The 22,825-nt window shown below is 41.9% G+C and overlaps 1 protein-coding gene across 1 annotated transcript in view; it reads left to right on the top strand.

Moving 5' to 3' along the window:
- The first annotated feature begins 253 nt into the window (after positions 1-253).
- LOC145779024 (alpha-1,6-mannosylglycoprotein 6-beta-N-acetylglucosaminyltransferase A-like) overlaps positions 254-22,825 on the top strand; it is a 30,627-nt gene continuing 8,055 nt past the window's right edge. The window contains exons 1-9 of the mRNA XM_082590606.1: positions 254-262; positions 1,303-1,476; positions 17,914-18,075; positions 18,358-18,527; positions 19,003-19,140; positions 19,595-19,728; positions 20,065-20,186; positions 20,592-20,738; positions 22,034-22,165. Coding sequence (XP_082446732.1) covers positions 254-262; positions 1,303-1,476; positions 17,914-18,075; positions 18,358-18,527; positions 19,003-19,140; positions 19,595-19,728; positions 20,065-20,186; positions 20,592-20,738; positions 22,034-22,165 — 1,188 coding nt within the window. The remainder of the gene's footprint in view (positions 263-1,302; positions 1,477-17,913; positions 18,076-18,357; positions 18,528-19,002; positions 19,141-19,594; positions 19,729-20,064; positions 20,187-20,591; positions 20,739-22,033; positions 22,166-22,825) is intronic.

Raw genomic sequence — 22,825 nt, 5'->3', positions numbered from 1 at the left:
GACCAATCTTATACAGTAGCTCATTTGATAAACCCTTGATAAACTCCATGTATTCGAGTTCATAAAGAATAGGGTAGCTTAAAAAGAGCTCTTTACATGATGGCATCTAGTAAATGAAATAGTTTGTGGTAGGGTCATTGGAATAACTTGACCCGATGCAATAGAGATCCCCGAGCCTCAAAAATGTGGAGGAAAGAGAAACAGAGGTTGTTGTTTAAAAATGATTTGTATGCAATTACACTATAACTAAAAAATGCGCAGTGTGTGTTTTCAAGTTACTGCGCCCTGAAAAAGTTTCAGGCCCTCTAATCATTAGAAAAATTTATCCTTATAAAAAGTTCTAGGCTACCCAGGTCAAAAACTTTAAGTGTATTATAAGTAAAAACGGAGAGAGGCTGTTCACCAGGCATTTGATAATTAAAGTAATTTGCGTTCTTCTAGTGACTATTTACTAGGTTACCTCCTGATGTTAAAGATGATAACTAGCTTTTTGTATTTCCGACGTTTCGTCAGTCAGCACGACTGACTTTATCAAGGTGGCTAAAACAAAGTTAACACAACCTGTTCAGCAACGATGGCACAACACAAAAACATACTGATAAAATGAATAAAGTAAAGCAGCAAGAATCAGAGTTAAAACACGCAACAAGATACCTAGAGGTTAAACTGAATGAAGTGAATGCCTAAAACCAGTAGGCTACTTTCCAACAGCGTAAATTTATCTATCTATTGGGCCACCGTCAAGAAACGTTGAAGAGACATCAGACAAGACAGAAAAAAGGGTATTAGCAAACCTTGATAAAGTCAGTTTTAGCCACCTTGATAAAGTCAGTCGTGCTGACTGACGAAACGTCGAAAATACAAAAAGCTAGTTATCATCTTTAACATCAGGAGGTAACTTAGTAAATAGTCACCAGAAGAAAGCAAATTACTTTAATTGTATTATAAGTATTGAGGCGATAATTTTAAGTTTACTGTGGTGATTTATTGAGGATTACCACTTTTTAAATTATGTCTTCTAGGATTTTTTTTATAGCTAACTTGAATTTTATTAAACGTAGGGTACTGTAGAAAAGTTTGTAACTAGCCTACGCAGCATTTGAATGTGCATTCTTCGCGTTCACCATAGCTGATGCGCCTTTGACGAACTATAGGTGCTGAGCTCGTATATCTTTCCAGGGTTCGCTGTCGTGCAGTGTCCCTAAATGTTCTTGGTTGTCTAATGTCCTAATGGATTTGATTTGTCTTGTTAAAACTGGTTATTATGCTGGCAATACTCATTTCGAACATTAAAAATTGCAGTTAATCAAAATAAATCTGAAAACTGACGAATCTTGTTTCGCTGATTGGGGCATAAATGGATCAGATGCCTCAATAGCTAAATACTTACAAGAAATCGAGCATGAATGCCTTCTTGGGAGAGAAACCGTCAAAACGGTGAATAAAGAGACGAAAAGGAAAGATTGGTTTGAACAAGTAAGTTGTGCTGCAGACAGCATTTAATTTTCAGTGTAAACATTTTCTAAAGACCGTTATGGAACAGAAGATAGGCTAAATAGAGCGTTCCTTCGTTTAGTTTAGTGATGAACGTAAGCCAAGGAGAAGGTACAAACAGTTTTTCTTGCATAGATTACTTTAGTAATTTATAAATGGCCAAAATACTGAAATCTAACTCAATCTCTCTAAACACTAGAATAAGAATTTTACATGGTGTACATTTGGTCAGTTCTGCTATATGGTTGTGAATCCTGGACTGTATGCCCGCAGATAGAAAAGAAGATCAACAGTGCTGAAATTTGGTTCATTCGAAGAATGATGGGAATTAACTGGATGGATAAGATCACTAACGAAGAAGTGTGGAGACGCTCTGGGTGCACCCTTGGCGTCCTCATCACAACTATCAAAAAAAGGCAAATGACATTTATCGGGCATGTCTACCGCAAACGCGGAATTGAACATTCGGCAATGATGGGGCGATTTCCTGGTCAGAGGCACCGGGGGCGTCCACGTTTGGAAATCTTTCAACATGGACAAACCAAAATTTTGATAACCTAATAAGAACTATGAACAACCGATCGTTGTGGAGACTCACGGTAGCCGACGCCTTATTCAGGCATGTTCGATGATGATGGCGTATGAGCGATCTTTCCAGGCTAGATTGGAGGACAGGAAATCTTCAGCCACTCAGCAGTCTCGTTGTCCAGGACCCTCAGACCATGCGCACCGTGTGGAGGCCGGTGGGTTAGGCAGTGGTGGATGACATGGTCTGCTGTCTGTTCCGTGGCACCTCACTCGCATTCTGATGAAGGAGCCAGGCCCCACTTGTGCATGTCCGAACGAAAGCGGCCGACGCCAGTTCGCAGGCGGTTAAGCCTGACCCACGCAAGCCTTGCGAGGGACATCCCTGGTGGACGTGGATCGGCGTCGGGTATGAAGTCACGGAGCGTGGAGGTGTGATTTGGCCACTCCGTGTTCCACATGTGGTTCGTCCAGTGTGCCGCACTTAAACCAAGTTCTTCTGCGTTCTTAAGAAGTTGTTGTGTGGCAGGCATAAAGGGGCGTCTTGATTTCAGCCGCTGCTTTATAGGTGGTAGTCTCTTGAATGTTGCATGGAGGAGATGGTCCGGGTCCAAAGCGCGGCGAGCGAGAGAAATGTTGGCTCCTTTACGGCGTAGCTCAGCGGGTTGGATGCCTGCTAGGATGGGTAGGCAGTCCGTTGGAGTGGGACGCAGGCATCCAGTCACAGTACGCAGTGCGTCGTTGATGGCGGTATCAATCTGGTGAGTGTGAGAACTACGACACCAGACTGGCGCGCAGTACTCAGCGGTGGAATGAACAAGGGCTAGGGTAGCTGTACGAAGAGTTTTAGCACCAGATCCCCAGCCGGAACCCGCCAATCGCCTCAAAAGTTCGACGCGTGTAGATAGTTTTTTGCGCAGTGACTTCAAGTGCCGGCGGTAGGTGAGTGACCTGTCCAGGGTTATGCCGAGGTATGTAGGTTCGGCACAGTAGGGCAGGCGTTCTCCATCAATCTTGATGTTTATCTCACGCTGTGCCTCCCGGTTGTTAAGGTGGAAGGCCGCCGACACTGTCTTTGACTTGCGGAGCTGTAGCTTCCATTTCTGGAGGTATGCTGATAGTGTTTGCATGTCTTGGTTGAGGTTCCTTTCCACTGATTGCCAGTTTCCTGCTGAGTGCAGGAGTGCCAGGTCGTCTGCGTAAGCATATTTCCTGGAGATGGTGGGGGGCAAGTCGTAGGTGTATATGTTGAACAGGAGAGGAGCTAAGACTGAGCCCTGTGGGACGCCGTTTTTAAGTCGGCGTAGTCTGCTTCGACAACCGCTACCGGTTGTGAGGGTAAAACTTCGGTTTTGCACAAGTTCCATCATCATATGGAGCATGTGTCTGTCAGGGAGCAGACGGAGTAACTTGCAGGTAAGGCCGCTATGCCATACGGTATCATAGGCAGCCGTGAGATCAACAAACACGGCGCCAGCCTTCTTCTTAGCCGAGAAGCTGTCCTCAATGTTTTGGGTCATAAGTGTGACCTGATCTACAGTTGATCGTCCGTGTCGGAAACCAGCTTGTTCACGGGGGAGCTGCGGATCTATTATTGGTTCGACACGGGCGTAGATGAGTCTCTCGAGGATCTTGAAGGGGATGCAGAGCAGTGAGATTGGACGGTAACTTTCGGGTCCCCTGGGGGCTTCTTCGGCTTAGGGACTGCAACCACAAGGGCTCTTCTCCAGATTCTGGGAATTCTCAGGTGGCGCAAACAGCAAGAAAGGAAGTCTTTTAACCAGGACTTTCAGGAGGCAGCAGCATGGAGTATCAACTCCGGGCATAGGTGGTCAGGGCCCGGGGCTTTACCTGGCTTTATGTGCTGGAGGGCGGCGGAAAATTCTTCCGGGGTGAACTCACCCGAGATGTTGTCCCCGTCTGGAGTTGTTACCCTCCAGAGGTCCGTCATTTCTTGCAAGACGGATCTATCTGATTCAAGGTTTCTTGATTTGTATTTCCGGTACTCCACAAGTTGTGAGGCGATGGAATTTGCTGAAACGGGACATTGTTGACGAGAGGCACATGATCTGCCAGTTAGGTTGTTCAGTGTACTCCATGTTATGCGGCTGGAGTGCGTGAAGTCGATTGATTCAACGGCTTCTGTCCGGCGCTCCTTCCTCTTTAAGTCCAGCCTTGCCAGCAGAGCTGTGGCTGAGCTGTTGGTGTCATTGCCCTGAGGGGCGTGGAGGAGGTTGGAGTAGAGGCTTTCGCACTCCTTATCCAAGCACAGTAAGTAGGTCTTTCGTCGGCCGCGGGGGATGGATTGTTTTTCCGCTGATGTTATTGCATCACAAAAGTCCTGGTAGGCTTCTTCCACGTTGTTGGTGTGAGGGAATGGGAGATAATGTGTGGCTTCATTGGTGAGGAGGCTATAGTACTCCTAGTTAGCCATTCTAAAGTTCCATCGCTTAACAGGCTTGCTCGGGACAGGCATTATGAGCGTTGGAGCCGTGATAATCGAGGGTCGATGTTGGGACCTGGAGAACTTCTCTAGAACACGTCTGTCCGGTTGGCAATTATCGGGGTCATCACTTGCAAAAGCCAGATCGGGGTTTGTACCAGTGTTTCAGCGTCCGGAGAAGAAGCTCGCTGCACCCTTGGGATCGTGCAGTAGGGTGAGGTTATTATTGGCTGACCATGAGGCCAGGCTTTCTCCGTCGGTGTTGGTGTTGTTGTAGCCCCAATCAACGTGGTGGTAATTAAAATTGCCAGCATAGAAGCTGGGTTGGGGGAACACTGGGATGGCTGTTAGTGTTAAGCGTGAGGGAAGTGGCTTATAGACATTGATGATGTGATAGCCTGATATGTCTATAACCACTCTTTCTCCGATTGGGCACTAGACTGGCTATTGGCGTCCAGCTCAGTTGCTCATGGACAAACGTGACGAGGCCGTGTTTCCTGCTGATGGTTGCGCCTGCGAGTGTGAAGTTGGGTAATACCAACTTATCCACAGATGTGCAGTGGGTCTCCTGGAGGAGAATAACGAGGGCTTGATGTTTTGTGGCCAGATACTCGATGATGCTGAGCTTGCTGATCGTAATGCCCTCGGTGTTCAGCTGCAGTACGGTGGGTCGTCGGTACTTTTTGACAGAGGAGCTGCCGCGCCCTGAGAAGGGCGTTTCCCTATCCATCCTGCGCTGAACCTGGGCCTGGTTTGCTCGAGTGTGACAAGCTTAGCTTCGCATATCTTTTTTCTTAAAGATATGGTACTGACGGGAGGGACCACGAGAAGGTGCTTGTTCTTCCCCCCCTGATGATGATGATGATGATGATGACTTTAGTAATAATATTAAGGCTAATTTGCGGGTATGAAAGAATTGTGCAATAATCTTTATACAAGTAACATCAAGAGATTTTGCAGGTATTTTACAGAGATTCAGGGTACGCCGTTGTCAGGTTTTAGAAGTGTTTTAAATTATACAAAAGTTTTACTCAATACAAAAACGATGCAGTAAAAAGAAAGGGTACAGTCAATGGAGGTTATAAAACCGTGCAAAGGAGGCACGTGTCCAATGAAGGTCTTGATTATCACTCTGAGAAAGAGCATGCCACAAACCCGTAATGTGTTTAAGGTTGCTCGATTTGGTATCACAATGTTACCAGCAGCAGATCACAAACGCTCGCTTGTCGTGGAGGTGGCTGGTATAGCCAATAAAATCTTGAAGAGTTGATTGGAGGTACAAAACTTGAAGATTGCGAGTAGAAGGTTGCTCGTGGTAGCTCGAAGCTGCAGGTTTCCTCTGGCTTTCTTCAGGAGCTACGGCCAGAATAAAATAAGAATAAAAGTGGTGATGTATTTATAGTAGAAAAAATAAAATGTAAATTTGGATGATCATAGAAATTCAAAACCAAGCGATCGAAGAAGAGAGTCAATGAAGAAAATCAGACGAAAACCCCTGAATTCAGACTTGTCGTCACTAAAGCTTGTGGTAATAAAAAATTTAGACAGAATAAAAGTAACCACGACTTGACTGCAACAACTCTGGATAGTTTTGCTTGATATTTGGATTTTTATATCTGAGGTAGTGACCAAGCTTGGCGTTACGTAGGCTATATATCAGAAAAATTATGGTTCTCATAAGTAGGCTACGTTGGTTTCAAAGGTAATTATTCCCAAATAGCTTGTTTCCATAACTTTTAATTGTTCATAGTACAGCTGACAACCTCCCATAATCAAATCAATTGTGCAAATTATGACTAAAGCATGAAAATTTTACCAGTGTTAGCACATACCATAAGGGTCATTTTAAGATTGGGAGGTAAATCAGATTTGATCTCTGATGACCTTGAGAGGTCATTGACCTCAAAGTATCAGAATATTGATATTTGACGTCATTGGTTAATCTTAAAGGTGTGTATGATCTACAAACCATGCATATGTGTTATAATAAAAGTGTCTACACATTCTACAGAGTGTTGACTGTGTTAGTGTGTTGGCCTTTATTATTAGAGTTGCCAGGTTGGCCCTTTTACGGCTAAACTTCACAAATTTGGCCCTTTTTGAAGTCGTCTAAAAAATTTGGGTTAGGCCTTTTGGCCTTATTTTGGCTTTTTTCATATTGGGTTGGCTCTAAATTATCTGTTTGGATTTTTGCATTTAGCTTATTGTATTTTGTAAGATTGAAACAACAATGGCAACACTTGTTTTTTTATTTTTTCAATAATGGTGATTGTTATTAGTTAACAAGCATGTGCAGAGTGTGCAGGCAGCACCGATGGAAGTCTTGCACTCTTGCTCTTGTAGCGATGGTTGTTAGTTTGCAGTGCCTACTAAGATCTACCATGAAACCGAGAGGTGTTGGCTATGCATCATTGAAAGAAGACCTCGTCCAGTTGAAGTGACTTCGTCACATGCCAATGGTACTCGACGTCAACAAGCTGGATGATGGCGATGACATAGAAGCTAACTTGAAGAGACACAGTGCTCAGTGGCACAAGAAATGTCGTTTAAAGTTCAACAAAAAATATTTGACTAGCAAAACAGAGCAGAATCCGCTTCAGGACAACAATTTGGCACCGGTACTCAGGGCCGGATTTAGCTGATGGGGGGCCCGGGGCACTTTTAGATCGGGGGGCCCCCGTGCAAAAAATTTTTTCGGGCCTGCGGCGCGAAAAACCATCTCTACGTCTACAGTAGCATCAGTCCAGTACTGCACAGCATTTTGAAGAAACTTTAAAGGCCAAAAGGAAAAAAATAACACAAAATCACATTTTTTCCACATAGGGGGGCCCTTCAAAAGTCGGGGGGCCCGGGGAAACTGTCCCCTCTTCCCCCTCCTAAATCCGGGCCTGCCGGTACTCCAACCCTGCGCAGCACACGATCAGCAGCGGCCCACATAGTCCGGTTGACAAATCCAATTTTTTGGCTGAACCTGGAAATTTTATGCAAACTTTTTTTTTTATTGATTTTGGTAGCCTAGAGTCTACTCTTTCAGAATCTGCCGGGTGCACTCCGCGCATCCTTGAGCGTTTTGAGAAATTCAAGATGGCGTCCAAAATGGCTGCCGTTTCAGATAACTCCCTATAACTCAGTTAGTATTTGACCTAGGATGATAATTTTGGTGTCTAACCATATGTTTTGAGGGGCAAGGAATACATTGAAGCTATTTATTTGACTGGTTGGGGTATGCATCATGTATAAATGCAATAATGCCGCTAATAGGGCTGCCATATTACAAATTTCAAGCAAAAACAAACAAATTCACTTGTATTTGGTCTAGAATGATAATTTTGGTGTCTATCCATATGTTTCGTTGACAAGGAATCCATTTAAGGGATTAAAACATTTGCATATAATTTATATCACAGCAAAATCCAAAATGGCTGCTGATATATTTGCTGAATACTTACTGTAAATTTCTTAATCTCGAACTCCCACTATGCTACGTAATCACTTTGCTTTCTGACTGATAAGCGCGAACTTGCGTCTCAGCAGGCTTGTAAGAAATATCGTAAAATAAGTATAAAGAAATAAGTATAAGAAAAGTAAGAAAGTAAGAAAGTGTTCTTATAACGAGGTATTACGCTTTAAGCGTTCAGCTGTGAAAACTGCAACAATGGAACGATCCTGTCTTGGCATATCTGATGCATCAGACGGTTAGGTACAAGTAGTTGTCGATACTTTTGATGCTGAAATCTCGTCGCAAAATTGAAACTTTCCACCCACTCGTTAGCTGTTCTGGTTACACATCCTGAATCACCATCTGATGCTGATCGATACCATAGAGAGACAATCCCACGAATTTCAAAGGAGGAGATGTCGGGGGCAATAGAACATGATGTCACTATACAGAGATATAATGGTTCCAAGAAACCAAAATGCCCGAGAGTGTTGCTGTTTGAACAGTTCTCTCACTCAAGTTACTTGCGCAACAGGCTACTCTAAAACAAAGAGCGGACGAAACTGACTTCGCCTCCTTTCAGGATGTTCAGAAACAGAATTGTCCCGAGTACAATGGCTACAACACAGCTCTTACACGCAATCAAGGCCAAACAGAACAACCTAAAACTAAGACGGCATACCTACCTTTAATTGATCCTGTGCCATCCCACCCAGATACAATAATGACAGCAATGGTGGAAGCTCAACAGGTGACACATAATGCTGACCAAAAGTTTGTGTTATTCACCTGTGACTTACAACAATATAAAGTTGCATTACATGTGAAGTGGGCTTACCCAGAAAGGTTTTCAGGTCATCCCGCGCTTGGGTGGTATGCACTTTTTGATGAGTTTCATAGACTGCATCGGGGCTCTGATGGAAAACAGTGGACTGGAGGAAGTTCTGAGTGATGTGCTTGGAGGAGTCGCAAAAATGTTGACTGGAAAGAAATTTCTGCAGAACGTTCAAGCATTGAGAATGCTGGCTGAAAAAGTTCTTCGAGGAGTACTTGATTGAAATACACTTGAGTCAAAGGAGGATTTCGTAGAGGTCTTGGAGAACATAGCCAAAAGGAATAAGACTGCCAAACTATGGGTGGACATGTTGATCAAACCAGTGTTCCTTATCACGAGGTTTGTCCGAGCTGAGCGGGAGGCTGATCGGCTGTTGCATCTTGAGGCATGCAAACAAGTGCTTCCCTATTTCTTTGCCGCTGGTCATGTGCATTATGCAAGGTATAGGATGTGCTACCTAAGGGCAATGGAAGCCCTCCCAGAAGAGGTACTAGTCCAGTTCATGAAAGGGGAGCATGTGATGAGGCACCTGCGCGGACTATGGAATGGCCTATGGAGTGATATGTTTATAGAAACTACTTTCATGAGATATGGACATGCCCCAAATGGCATCATAGGAATAACCTTGAAGACGGATACGCTCAAGATCTGGGCATTGAGTCTTCATACATGTAGTACTGTGGAGGCTGCTCTGGGCGAAATGCTTGGAGATTCTGGAGACCAGGGAAGTGGGCATAAGGAAGAAAAGAAGGCACGGATAAAGAATGACAACAAGGACCGATAAGCCATAAGAACGAAGCTTCAAAATGTATAGATCCACTTGATCCCGAGAAACATCCAGAGGATCTAGTGAACATTGCAAATGGTCAACATGGAACCCCGGCAGTGAATGTGCAGGAGGCTGTGCATAAAGGATTCAAACAGATGTGCAAATTTGGAGAGAATTTACCTGATGGCTTACATGAAACAATTCACAAGACCGTGACTACCATGGTGGCTACAAAGAAACATGTGAATGTGGGAGGTAGTAAAGTGTACGACATGAATGTCATATACTCCAGGGTCATAGGCCAACAGGCTAGTGGGCGTGATGTTGACATAAAAGATGTCCTATCCTACGAAGTGGCCCCAGTACCAACGTCTATGTTTGACCCCACAGAAGAAATGAGAGCTGCAACATCAAAGTCTTCCTTAAAGCGACAGCTTCAGGTTGAGGTATCTGCTCGGACAACAGCAAGTGAAACTTCAGTAGTTGTGATTGATGGTTCAGCCCTACTCTGGGTGATTTCTTGGCCTGCAGAGGGCACCACTACAGACTACGCAAACAACTTGAAACAAGCCATTGCCAAGAGACTAAAAGTTGGGGACGTTCACCTAGTGTTCGATCGGTACTACGATTACAGTACTAAGAGTGTCACCAGAAGTGCTAGGGCCACTGGAGTTAGCCGAGTCCACGAGCTGCAGTTGAACACCAAGTTACCACCTCAAAAAAACTGTATTGACGGTGACCGAAAACAAGAAGCAGTCGATAAACCTGATTGTCAAACTTCTGATTGAAGACGAGTCATTCTATGAATACACCCAAAGTCACAAGTTGATAGTGATTGGTGAGGACGTTGCCCCATTTGAGATCAGCCATGGTGGTGTAGTGATCAGAAGGGCGGACCTTTCAAGTAGTCATGAGGAAGCGGACAATATCATTGTCCAACAGGTGATGCTGTCTGCTCGAAATAATGAAAAGAGTGATATAACTGTGATATCCGATGACACTGACGTTTTCATTCTCTTGCTTCATTATTATCATGTTGGAAGCATGAAAAACCGTATCACCATGGAATCACCAATTAAGGAACGAACAGTCATTGACATTGGAAAAACCGTAGAGAAGCATGTGTCTTTTATGAATGAAAAGCATGTGTCTTTTGTGAATGAACGCCTGTGAATGAACGCCTGCCCATGCTCTTACTGGGTGTGATACGGTAGCATGCTGCTACGGGGTTGGCAAAGGTACTGCATTGAAGGTTCTGAAAGATGGTCACTCACTGTCACTTTTAGGGGTCATTGATTCTCCCATAGAATCAATGATTGCGCAGGCAACCACATTCATGTCAGCCTGTTACGGTCAATATACTACGAGCAAATCAATGTCCGAAGCACGCTGGAGGGTATGGGCATCCAAAACGGGTCCGGCCTCCGCGGTACCACCAAAACTTTGTTCCCTTCCTCCTACAAGTGAGGCCTTTAAAGAGAATGTAAGAAGGGCCCATCACCAAGCCATTGTGTGGCGTTCACTGGAAGACAGCAATCCGCCTGAACTTGATGCAGAAATGTACGGATGGGTAAAAACTCGAAACTTAAAACGCTACAACCGGTCCTCCTTCCCGCAAATGTTGAACTCACTCCAGAAACTGTCATGATCAGATGTGGATGCAAGAGTGACAACCCCTGCAAAACGCTTTCTTGCAGCTGCACAAGGGATGGTTTGAAATGTGCAATATTCTGTGCGTGTTATGCTGCAGGTTTCAGCCAGACTCTTGCTTAGCATTTTAATTCAATTGGACAACATCACAGATTTATGGACTAGGTGATTTAATGACGGGATGATAACCACAACTGACTGTCTTGTGACTGTGAGAGAGGCTTGTACATTACTAATGGTAACATTTGTGATAACTAATGGTTACATTTGTGAGTGATGTTATATGTTCGATGGTATTTCACAAGTAAAAGTCGCAGAAATAATGATTTTCTATAAGTATTCAGCAAATATAACTTATCAGCAGCCATTTTGGATTTTGCTGTGATATAATTTATATGCAAATGTTTTAATCCTTTAAATGGATTCCTTGTCAACGAAACATATGGATAGACACCAAAATTATCATTTTAGACCAAATACAAGTGAATTTGTTTGTTTTTGCTTGAAATTTGTAATATGGCAGCCCTATTAGCGGCATTATTGCATTTATACATGATGCAATCCCCAACCAGTCAAATAAATAGCTTCAATGTATTCCTTGCCCCTCAAAACATATGGTTAGACACCAAAATTATCATCCTAGGTCAAATACTAACTGAGTTATAGGGAGTTATCTGAAACGGCAGCCATTTTGGACGCCATCTTGAATTTCTCAAAACGCTCAAGGGTGCGCGGAGTGCACCCGGCAGATTCTGAAAGAATAGACTCTAGGTTACCAAAATCAATAAAAAAAAACTTTGCATAAAATTTCCAGGTTCAGTCGTACTTCTGCCGGACTAACAGGCTTCCACAGTCAACCGAGCCTATCTGTTTGCAATAAGCCAGCTGGCACAGCAGACTTGCACCAAGAAGCTACAATGGGAATTGACAAGAACGTTCGAAGATGTGCCACTGAATTGGAGGACACTGAACTGCTGGCCAAGCTGTCTGCAGAAGACCTGATTGCCATCGAGGCAAAATACCATCACAACTGTCTCCGTGCATTATACAACAAAATCAGACCAGCATCACTCAAAGACGAGGTCGATGATCGATTGCATGGCATAGCCTTTTTTGCGCTGGTGGTGTTTATGGAGAACATGCATGAAGATGAGGAAAATGCCCCTGTATTCAAACTCTACCCGTGGCTAACCTCTACAAGACCAGATTAGAGCAGCTGGGTGCCACGGTAACCAACAGGGTACACACAACCAGACTGAAGGATAGGCTTCTTTCTGCATTTCTGATCTGAGAGCGCATTCGCAAGGCCAAGACACACTTCTCTTGTTTGAGAAAGACATAGATCCCGCTCCCGCCCTGGTGAAGGCCTATGGTCATGAGAGTGATATGATGTACCTACTACCTAGTAAGACCAGCACAGGTAGTCCGTAGAAAAATGTTTGAGACAACATTCACCTTTGAGCTGATTTTGCGTTCTGAGCTGAGCAAGTGCGTTCCGAGCTGATTTTCAGATAAATTCTGTGACACCATCCTTCCTTGATCTGGTTAACAAGATCCTCGATGGGGCAAACATCAAGCACCAGACTCAGTTGGCCAACCCAACCAACACAACTGCTGCACTTACACTATCGTAGTTACTGGTGTTCAACAGTGTGAAGCATGCATGCTGCATGGAGTCAGCCTCAGTGCGCCACAACCGCGAGAGAGAAACCCCATTCAAACTCTACCTGACCCTCAATATTCACGTTGTGGCCAGAAGCATAGGACTGATCGGAACACTCTTCGGCCTAGGGATGTGTGTTTCGTATGATAGGTTACTACAGCTCACAGCCGACATTGCCAATGGCGTCTGCCAGCGCTTCAACATGGAAGAAGTTGTTTGCCCACTCAAGCTGCGCCAGGGGCTGTTCACTACTGGGTATGTCGATAATATTGACCATAGCCCTAGCTCTGCTACGGCGAAGGATTGTTTCCATGGCACTGGCATATCCTTAGTGCAACATCCATCACACATAAATGGTGGACACAACCTTGGTGTATTGGTGCTTGGGCAAGACATCTTCATCTCTAAGACGGTAACACCTCTGCCTTCAGTTTACACAAGTGTGCCACCCGTTGCCATGAAGACGAAGCACTTCACTGCACCGGCTGTACAACGTCCGGCAAGACCTCTCGACCTGCTGACTGCTTAAGCTAATGTACGCGAAGAATATTGGTGGTTGAGGAGAGTGACCTCAGCTCTAGAGAAGCAATCCATAGAGGAATGGGTGTCATGGTCTGCCTGTATGGTTTGCGGCGCTGTTACGAGAGGTTCTCTTGCTGGTGTACATTCGATCGCTTCGTGGAGGAAACTTTAAGCTTTATGTGCAACCCCGACACAGATCATGCCCTGGATGTTCGCCTTAGATCGCATTCACTATTCCAGGTAGCTTTCTGTACACATCCGTGACATGATAAACCTCATTGACAAGCACCAAAATGTCCTTGCAGAATTCAAGTCTGAAAACTTTGTGGTACACAAGACCAGCAATAGATTCTCTGCCACGACGATCGACCAATGTCATGAGTAGAACAACGCTATGGTCAAAGGGTCTGGTGGAGCTATAGTACTGACAGGAAATCCTGGAGCACTCAGGCGCTGCGTGATGGAAGGGTCAGAAATAGCCAAGATCATTACAGAGGTTGAAGAGCAGGCCACGAGGAGAGGACATGACGACATCAGGCATCTTCACCATGACCAGAAACCTGAAGTACAGACAGCCTTCGTGAAGGATGCCAGGGTGCTTATGGAAGTGTTTCAAGAGATGGGAAATCCCTTTCTAGAGAGCTCTCAAGGTTTACTGGTCCTTGACACTAGGGACATCGTGGAAACTCCAGTGGCAGAAACTGTGAGGAAGATTGAATCCCTTGGTGAGAAGCAAAATACAATATTTGTTAAAGAAAGGCTGGAACTATGCACGAAGCCAATTACAGACACACTGACCAAGAACAAGTTGCCGCTCTTCAGTCGGCCACAGACCACAGTCAAAGCAGTGAAGAGTGACTGCAGTCTCTTCTCGAGGCTGTATATTGCATATCAATCACGTGACGGGGATCTTGACCAGTTCTTCTCTCATGAGAAACAGGCAGCTCCACCTTCATTATCAACCGGAGACCAACTAGACATTGGAGTCAAAGCAGATCTACTATACACTGCCTGAAATTAGGCAAAACTGAAACCACAAGAGCACATGAGGTTAATGCCATAATCCTTGATTGGGCAGCTATTGTTCAAATGCTTAATCCTGTTGCGGCAAAGACCTTTGAAGAGTATAATTATGAACACAATTTTTGCACCTTACATCTTCACTCAACTGGAAAAGGTCCAAAGACTGGATTTCGTCTGGAATGTATATCTGCCTGACAGCCTGAAGGCGACGACCAGATAGAGGAAGGGTAAGGACATCAGGAAAAGAGTAACTCTCTCTGCAGTTATGCCTAAAAACTGGAAGGACTTCCTTCGTGTTGACCAAAACAAGATTGAACTTTTTGGTTTCTTGTCACGAGAGACCATTCGTCTTCTAATTGATGATGGCAAGGAAATGTATGCGACCTGTGGAATTGATGTCCTGTGCTCTCCCCATGTTCTCAAGAGGAGGTGAATACACGCATGCTTTTACGTGGAAAATGCTGTCCAGAAGGGATGAGAAAGGTGACCATACGCACTGTAGATACTGATGTTATGGTACTGGCGGTGGCTTCCTTTAACCACATTAACCCTGACGAGCTGTGGATAGCTCTTGATAGTGGATCCAGCTTCTGGAACATAACTGTTCACCGTTTCGCTGCCACCATGAACCCCAGATGATGTGCTACTCTCCCGGTTTTTCATGCCCTCATAGGGTGCGACACTGTGTCTGCATTCGCTAGCAGATTGAAGAAGACTGCCTGGGAGATTTGGACAGTTTTCCCAGAGGTGACTGAGGCTTTCGAAGAACTATAACTTACTACGCATGCAAAGTGATGTCAGTGAGGAGTCAATGTCACTGCTGGAACGCTTCGTTTTGCTGATGTATGACCGCACCAGCGACATCATGGAAGTGAACAACGCTTGGAAACAGCTCTTCGCACACGTCGAGAGCTTTAGAAAACATCCCTCTTACGCAGGCAGCATTCCAGCAACACATCAAGCGGGCTTCTTTCCAGGCCAACTGCTGGAACCAAACTCTGGTCTTAAATCCCAAGTTTCCGAGCCCATCTGACTGGGGCTGGACAAAGGAGGCTTCTGGGAGGAAGCCTCTCTGGACGAAATTGCCAGAGTCATCAAAATCTTTCCAAGAACTGATCCACTGCAACTACAAGAAGGAGTGTACTGGCTACTGCAAGTGTATCAAGGCTGCACTGAAGTGCACTGCATTATGTGCATGTTCGGGAGATTGTTAGCTGCGATGACACACCTCGACATTTATGCGGCAATATAGTTAATTCGTCTGTGTATCATTACCGATATGTGCTATTCAATATTCACTTGTCTGAGGCCCCGCCTGGCATCAGTGAACTTCAAGCTTTTATAGCCTCTGTCTAATATACATTAAAAATTACACTGCAGCAAATTATCTTAAAGTGCCTCTGACAGGTAAATAAATTCGGTAAATTTACCTAAGATACAAAAATAATGACACTAACAAACTTTACTGACCAGTAAATTGTAAAAAATATCAACAGGTTACTAAGTTACACGCTTGCAAACTTTCGTTCACTTTCGGCGAATCTGGCAATCAGTCAATTACGAAAATAAAAACGGCAACACCGCTGTGACGTCACAGTAAGCGGGAAGGATACATTCTTTCTCTGTGGTGACTTTGTAAAGTATAGTACGGCTACTGCAAAACGTGAATGTGTGGGGCTCTGTTGGTCTAAAGCATGTGCAAAATAAGAATTACCGAAATGAAAAAGTGAACTTATTATTACTATCAGGTTTCGATCAAATAGGTTGAGTTTATTTTTATCAAACAGCATCTCAGTTCAATTGAAATTGCAGTTTCATAGGGCTACAATTTTGATACTTTTTTATTTGTCCTAATCTGGCTATAGCCATTGCAGTGTAACAATAGTATCTCCCAAACAGTAGCCTACCTTTAATTTATGGTTGAGGCAATGCCTACAAATTGCTGTTTATGTGACAGTGTCAGTGACAAAGACCGTGCTGTGCTTTCTTTTCACGCTTTCCCACAAAACAAGGTGCTGAGAAGAAAATGGTCAAAGTTTTCTTCAAGTGTTCGAAAGTGGGATGGGCCATACAAAACTAGTCGCATTATGTTTTCTTCACTTCAATGAAGATGATTTTGTTAATACCACTCAAGTAAAAATGGGCTTGAGCGAACTTTATACATTTTGAAAAAATCTGCCATTCCATCTATAAAAGTAAAGATGCAACCAGTTGCTGATGATGATTCCAGCACTTCTAAACAACGACGTTTACAAAAACGTACCCTTGCACAGGTAAAGTAGGCTTTTACATGTATAGACTCTGCTATGTACGTAACTGTGAACTAAGATTTTGCTAACACTGGCACTGACAACTTGCATTGCGCAAAGCTCACTGCTTGCAGTTTGATGCTCTCGGAAGCAACAGTCGGATTGTGCTGCCGTCATGCATTGTTTGGTGAATCCGAAACAATTTTCTAGATCCAGATGGCCGTTACATCGGATTTCAATGGCCAACTGAAGGCACATGATGAGAGAGAGAGAACTTTTATTTATTTTTGAATAGTGATGATGAATTAAATATGAATGATGATTCGTAAATTTCTTCATTTTTCACTTCAAGTATATTTTAGGTTTTGTAGGAACGTATCCAGTACAGTTTGATTAAACTGCAAAAAACAATAAATCTTTGAAAAAAGCAACCGTTTGTATCAACTCCGACCAAACTGTGATCCACCAATTACATCTAGGAAGCGTTTGTTTCATCCGTCGTTAACGACGCCCACTTAGGATGACGTAATACCACCAAAGTCGTCCCAGAGCAGTGAAATATGAGTTTCGCCTGTGGTGGCGCTTCGGAACAGTCGTTTGATATAAATTACGCCCTAACCAGTCGAGCTACGAGGTTAAGATTAAAAAGTTCGCTAAGTATAATTCTGCGCTAGGAAATGCTTTAAAAAGTTACTATACTTGGATCCAACCTGTCAGGGGCACTTTAACATGTCTTTCAAATAATAATTCGCGAGATAAACAAACTGCACCAGAATCGTGAAAAACTGTAATTTAGGTTATTTACCTCTCAAGGTCATCAGGGGTCAAATCTGACTTACCCCCCAATCTTAAAATGAACCTTATGGTATGTACTAACACTGATGAAAATTTCATGCTTTAGTCATAATTTGCACAATGGTTATGATAATCAAATTGCCACAAAAAATAGTTGTAGAAACTTCTTCAAACTAAGTTTCGAGAAACTGTCAGATGCAATGTTTTACAAACGTTCTTCGTCTGTTTCTGCTAATTCTTTTAGCAATTTCTGTAGCTTTGGAGATTCTTCTAAGTCTACCCAAATTGAAATTCTGCCCAAATTTATTTTTGCTTTGCAAACTTGCAAAGTAGGCTACTCGGTTAACCGTTAAACTTAGGTAGTAACTCATGGAACCCTTTAAATTTCTTATGAAACCCACGTCTAAAAAAAAATGTTATAGGCTATAGTAACAAGTGCAGACATTACTATCACATGGTTAGATAAACAAAATTTATAGGAATTTTATATATTTTGTTTTTTGCAGTTAAGTCCTCGCGATGAACTTGCAAGTTTGCATCAAACTCTGGGAGATACCATTCATTTTAAATGGATTCAAACAAGAATTGAACGAATGGAAAAAGCTTGGATAGAAGCGGGATCACAGCTTGCATTGAAAACATATGTTAAAACGTGGAAAAGAAAAAAAGTGAATAGATTAATAAGTTATTGCGATGTTGAACCTTGCAACATCAGCTTGTCCCCCGTGCTTGGCATTTGCCAATCACTTCATTGCGCTCACGTGCTAATAAAATTGACGATAGGCCTAGTTGAATGAATAAGAACATGTTACCAAAGTCATTAAGTTGATCGTTGGTTTGTTTTAAGAATTAACGAATAAACATTATGAAAGTTGATGAAAGATAAAAACACTTTTCTTGCAGTGTGTGCATGAATTAAAACTGAAACTTAATTTAAACTTAATTTTTAGATTTTAATTTTTCCGGGTTCCTTAGCGGATGAAATTGGCTGGGGTACTGCTCAAGGAGCTTACAAGGGTGGTGCACTTGGTGAATTGGTACAATGGTCGGACCTTCTTTCTTCTCTTCATATCCTTGGCCATGAACTCTTTATTGCACTTTCGTCAAAAGATTTACTTAAGTGTGTAATTTTATACTTCAATTATTTTAGGAGACTTACAGAGTAGGCAAAGTTGCATGGTAGGCTATGCCTCACTGTATATCATCGTAAAAAATGTTTACGTTTTTAACTATATCCTGTGTTTACGGTTGTAGAATACAAAAGCTAACTTCAGTGGAATCGCCTTGCACAAGCTGTAACATTTAAACATGTTCTCCATTAGCCAGACTACACAAAGGTTATGTGCATCATGAAGTCCACTGAGCTTCACAAAAGCTTTGTGTTTCATATTGCTCTTGAATAAATTTTTAAAACTTGAGACTACTTTCCTCTGGGACTGCTGCGGAGATGCTGTAAACAACTATTTAGCCTACTCTGACCAGCTCTGGATGTAGCAACTAGCTTTGCGGCTAGTACAAAAGCCATGGAAATTTTTCTAAATTCTTATAATCAATCATTTCAAAAAATTTGGTTATGCGATAAATTTACTTTTCAGATATTTTGAAAATCATCTGAAATCCATAAATTCCACATATTGCATTCCCAAACGGAAACCGTTTGATGTAATTTACACTGATTATGCAGGACTGATGCTTTTGAAGAAAGTTGCGAAAGATAAATTCGAAATGCTAAAGTAAGTCTAGGAATTATAGTCAACAAGGAAACCATTAGCATTACACTGACACATTTCCTTAAGACTCTGATTGAACTAAAATGGAAGACGCCATACTCGAGTTCTACAGTTGTTTGGGATCATTAGTGGTGCATATCCATATGTTTTGAGCGGAAGATGAACTTCCAACTTACATAGGAATCGTGGACGTGTCAAACCTACGCAGCTCAAATTAGTTGAAAAGGAAACATTTACCTTCGTTCTACAGTAGAGCGTAATTAGTCAATGTGTCGCGGTAGACTTCAAAATTCTTTGGCTGATCGTAGTCCAAAAAAAGTTTGAAAACTGCTAGCCTCGCATAGCCTACAACATAATTGACTGTTCAAGTCAGATCTCAATCAACTCAATTAATTGTTTTCGAAATATGTTTTAAATTAACTTTAATTTAAAACCTGTCTAAATCTAAAACATATAGATGCGATCTCCGTGTTGTGGACAGTTTTGGTACGGAACCATGCTACAATAACCCAGAATATGCCAAAAGGAAAAATCTCAAGTCCGATTGGGGAGTATGGGATCTTTACCCCAAGCAATATAACACGATGTTTCGTAAGTCAAATGGATATCAAAATATTTGCAAACGTATACGATACAATATTGATTGTTGTACCAACCATACAAATAATAATTCAAGTAAAATCAAAAGTGAAAAATTTACGCATGTTTTTTCTTCAAAATTGTTGAAAACAAAATGTTATACAAATATAGTTTATAGATATCATTTAAAGATTTCTCATTTCTTTAATTCCCAGTAGGCCTATAAGGTTTATAGAATTATTTTATCTCTCTGCTACTAGAGTGGCTTTTTTGCTACATGATATCTGCAGTCTACTACAAAGAACGATAGTAAAAAAACGATTAATGTTCCATATGGAAACATTACAGCTCACACCCCCGACAACACATTTCTCGGTTTTGTAAACGAAGTGATTGAACATGACAGTGTAAACAAGACTGGAGAAAAAAACATAGCTCTTGTGTATGGAAAGCTAGATGAATTTTGGAAAGTAAGTACCTAGTGTAGTACGGTAACCTAAATGTTATTGATTTTGTTGTCAGTAAGCCTTATGGTGTGACATGGAAAATAAGCACAATGAACCAAATATTAGTTTAACATTACTAACCAATAACGACTTTCTTTTAATTTCAGTGTTGCGCATAAATTTTATCACTATTATTATGTATTTTCGAGTTGAAATCGCCATAGTGTGTTTTCAATGAACTTTTAATTTTATATTATTTTGAGCAGAGTGTAAAATGGGTAGGCCGACCTAGCCTAAGATTGTACACACAGATCTTTCATCTAAATGGTTTAAATGAAGGAAGATCATCAGGAGTGCATTTTTGACAAAGGGTAAACTATGACTTGAAAAATGTTTGATAGTAAATCTAAACGCATCACTGTATACCAGGACAAAACTGGGTATTTGGACACTATTCAAGAATTAATTTCTCTTCATGGAACAGTACATAAACTAGAAAAAAATGTACCTAAATATGTCGTAAATCATGGGGTTCTTCCAGGAGAAAAGCTGCATGAATTATTGCGTTCAACCAAAGTAAGTCGACAATGCATTCGTTTGAGTGGGCTTATTTTACTATAAATTGCTGCATGTTCTCCAGCTGCGATGACGATTAGAAATAGAAAACGTATGGTGTAGTTAATTAACGTAACAGTTTTCATTAGCAGGCACTGCCCCGTTAACTTAGCAGTTACGCGCTCGACTCAAGATAACGGCGCCGCTGGTTCGGCTCTCGGGGTGTGCGCTTGAGCAACGTATTTCATGACTGCTCTCTTGCTTATTTCTACTGGGAGGAAGCAATTTTTTCTGTCATTATCCTAGTAGCTGATCCAAGTCGAGTTACGTTTTACCTAAAAAAATGGTTTGGTACTGTTAGGCCTACTGATAGTTTAACTTTCGTGGTTGCGTTTTAAATTACTTATTCATCGGATCGCTAAAAATATTCAACTATTCAAATTGGACCTTTGTTAACATTAGTTGAGTAACCCTGCAATTTACAGTGTACAAGTATGCGAAACTGTCAGAAATAACCCATCAAAGGCTTTGTTAGTTCGAAGATAAAGAATCAAATCCAGCCACTGGTATTAATGCTAGTTAAGTAATTAATGACGCTTTTGAACACAAAACATGAAACAACTACGACAGCCAAGCGAAAATAGCTGACTTGTGCAGTCTGTATTCTTCGTTACGTAGCCTACAGTCCAATGTACAGATTGATTGTCCTGAAGCAGCCGTTCACTTTCGACTCATTACAAACCATTCTCTAATGCAGAGTTTTGCTTAGCTTAAGAATTACCGGTTTAATGTCTGTACTTTTGGGTTTAATTTATATACTGTAGCTTTAGCCAAGTCACTTTCTCAATTCCTTAATGAAGTTTGTAAGGTTGTTTACCTATCTTTTACTTCTAAATCATTGCTTGGAAATTGTTATCTAATTTACTGACATTTGAAATAACTTCACAAACAGTATAGACAAAAAAAACTCAAATCGGTTTCAGCTTCTGGTTAATCGCAGCCAAATGAAATAATCCTTGTGCAACTCGGAAAGAGTGACAGTTCAACACTGCCCAGTGCCCAAGCACGTTTTTGGCAGCATATTGAAACTCAATGGTTTACCTAACAATCTATAAGAAAATTGACTTCCTTGCCTTCGCGTTTTTGACCGAATAATGGAACATTTACTGGAGGTTTACGCTTTGAGTAGATGGAGTGAAATAAATCATACGATCTAAATGTACATTAGTATGCTTGTATGCAATGTAGTGTAGGCCACACTTATTTGTAGGTTTGTTACTTGCACAATAACTTTGCGCGAACTTTATTTTTGACAGATTTTTGTCGGAATGGGGTTTCCTTATGAAGGACCTGCTCCTTTAGAAGCGATTGCAGATGGAGCTGTGTTTCTTAATGTAAAATATGAAAAAAATTCCACCATGGAAGGTGCTGTTGAAAAGTTTTACGCGGTAAACCACAATTTTTATTTGATTACCGGTAACCCTTTGTTCACAAGAAAGCGTAGCCTATGCTACAAATACACAACCAAAACCAATAAATTGCTTTGCAGCGACAAAACGCAAAGTCCTTTAACAAATGCTGTTTTTAATTAAATTGTTAATTTTATCATTGGTTGATGAATATGTCTAGGAGTTGTATCAGGAAAAAACAATTTAACTCATAGAATAGATGCTGGAACTGGTCATAGGTCTACAAGCCAGTGGAGTATTATTTTCGTTAAATTTCCTGCGCTACATTTCATCCACTACTAACGTTTTAGGTTTTCTCCCAAAATTTTATGAAAATCAATTTAGTGCTTTCGAATTTGTGATGAATCCTCGTTGAATAAAGTTAACGGTAGTTTTTTTTTTTTAATCCATATCCTCCTAGTTTCAGTTTATCCTGAAAACACAAAAAGAAGGATTTCTAACATAGGCTACTGATGCTGTTAGAAGTCTAGTTTTTGGGTTAATTGGTCAAATAATTAATTAGCTAATTCTTCATTATCAGATTAACCCAAAAGCTGGACTACCAGTATGCTTATAAATATGAGATATTTTTGTAAAGGATATGGGTTAATCGCACCCCATGCCTTTAGTTACCGGGCCTCGCAAGGCGGTATTGCATAA

The sequence above is a fragment of the Aplidium turbinatum genome, chromosome 10 (genome assembly GCF_918807975.1).
Source record: "Aplidium turbinatum chromosome 10, kaAplTurb1.1, whole genome shotgun sequence".
NCBI lineage: Eukaryota > Metazoa > Chordata > Ascidiacea > Aplousobranchia > Polyclinidae > Aplidium > Aplidium turbinatum.
This window is presented reverse-complemented; position numbering and strand designations above follow the sequence as displayed.